Source organism: Phaethon lepturus, unplaced genomic scaffold (assembly GCF_000687285.1).
Source record: "Phaethon lepturus isolate BGI_N335 unplaced genomic scaffold, ASM68728v1 scaffold37364, whole genome shotgun sequence".
NCBI lineage: Eukaryota > Metazoa > Chordata > Aves > Phaethontiformes > Phaethontidae > Phaethon > Phaethon lepturus.
Genome location: NW_010534682.1, coordinates 353 through 742, shown reverse-complemented (window position 1 = coordinate 742; position 390 = coordinate 353). Strand labels below are relative to the sequence as shown.

The 390-nt window shown below is 60.0% G+C and overlaps 1 protein-coding gene across 1 annotated transcript in view; it reads right to left on the bottom strand.

Annotated features, from left to right (window-relative positions):
• The window catches only part of LOC104619649 (sigma non-opioid intracellular receptor 1), a gene marked incomplete at its 5' end in the record, with an annotated part of 1,563 nt that extends 1,337 nt beyond the window's left edge, over positions 1–226 (bottom strand). Inside the window, one exon of the mRNA XM_010285600.1 lies at positions 26–226. Within this exon, the coding sequence (XP_010283902.1) occupies positions 26–226 (201 nt within the window). The remainder of the gene's footprint in view (positions 1–25) is intronic.
• Between the last annotated feature and the right edge of the window lie 164 nt (positions 227–390).

Sequence of the window (390 nt, the reverse complement as noted above, 5' to 3'; positions counted from 1 at the left end):
GCTGCCAGCCCTGTCCCATGCTTACCCGAGTGTCCCCCGGTGTCGACAGCTGTCCCAAAGAGCAGCACGTACTCGGTGAGTGAGGCGTGCAGGAGGCACATGGAACCCATCCACCCACCTGCATTCACGAACACCCACTGCAGGTCCTCATCTGGCAGGATGTGGCCTGGGTGCTTCTTCCGTAACTCCACGATGATCTTGGAGAAAGCCAGCTCATGGTCCAGCCCTGTAGCGCCCAAGGTTGCTGTGAGACCCCAGCAGAGAACAAGCTCTGCCGGACCCCCCTGAATCCCCTAAACAGTCACAGGGTCCCAGCACATTCTTAGAGGGGTCTGCCTAGCGAATATGTCCCCTCTCTCCAGCCTTCAGCCCTTGTGGCCGCTGACCTGG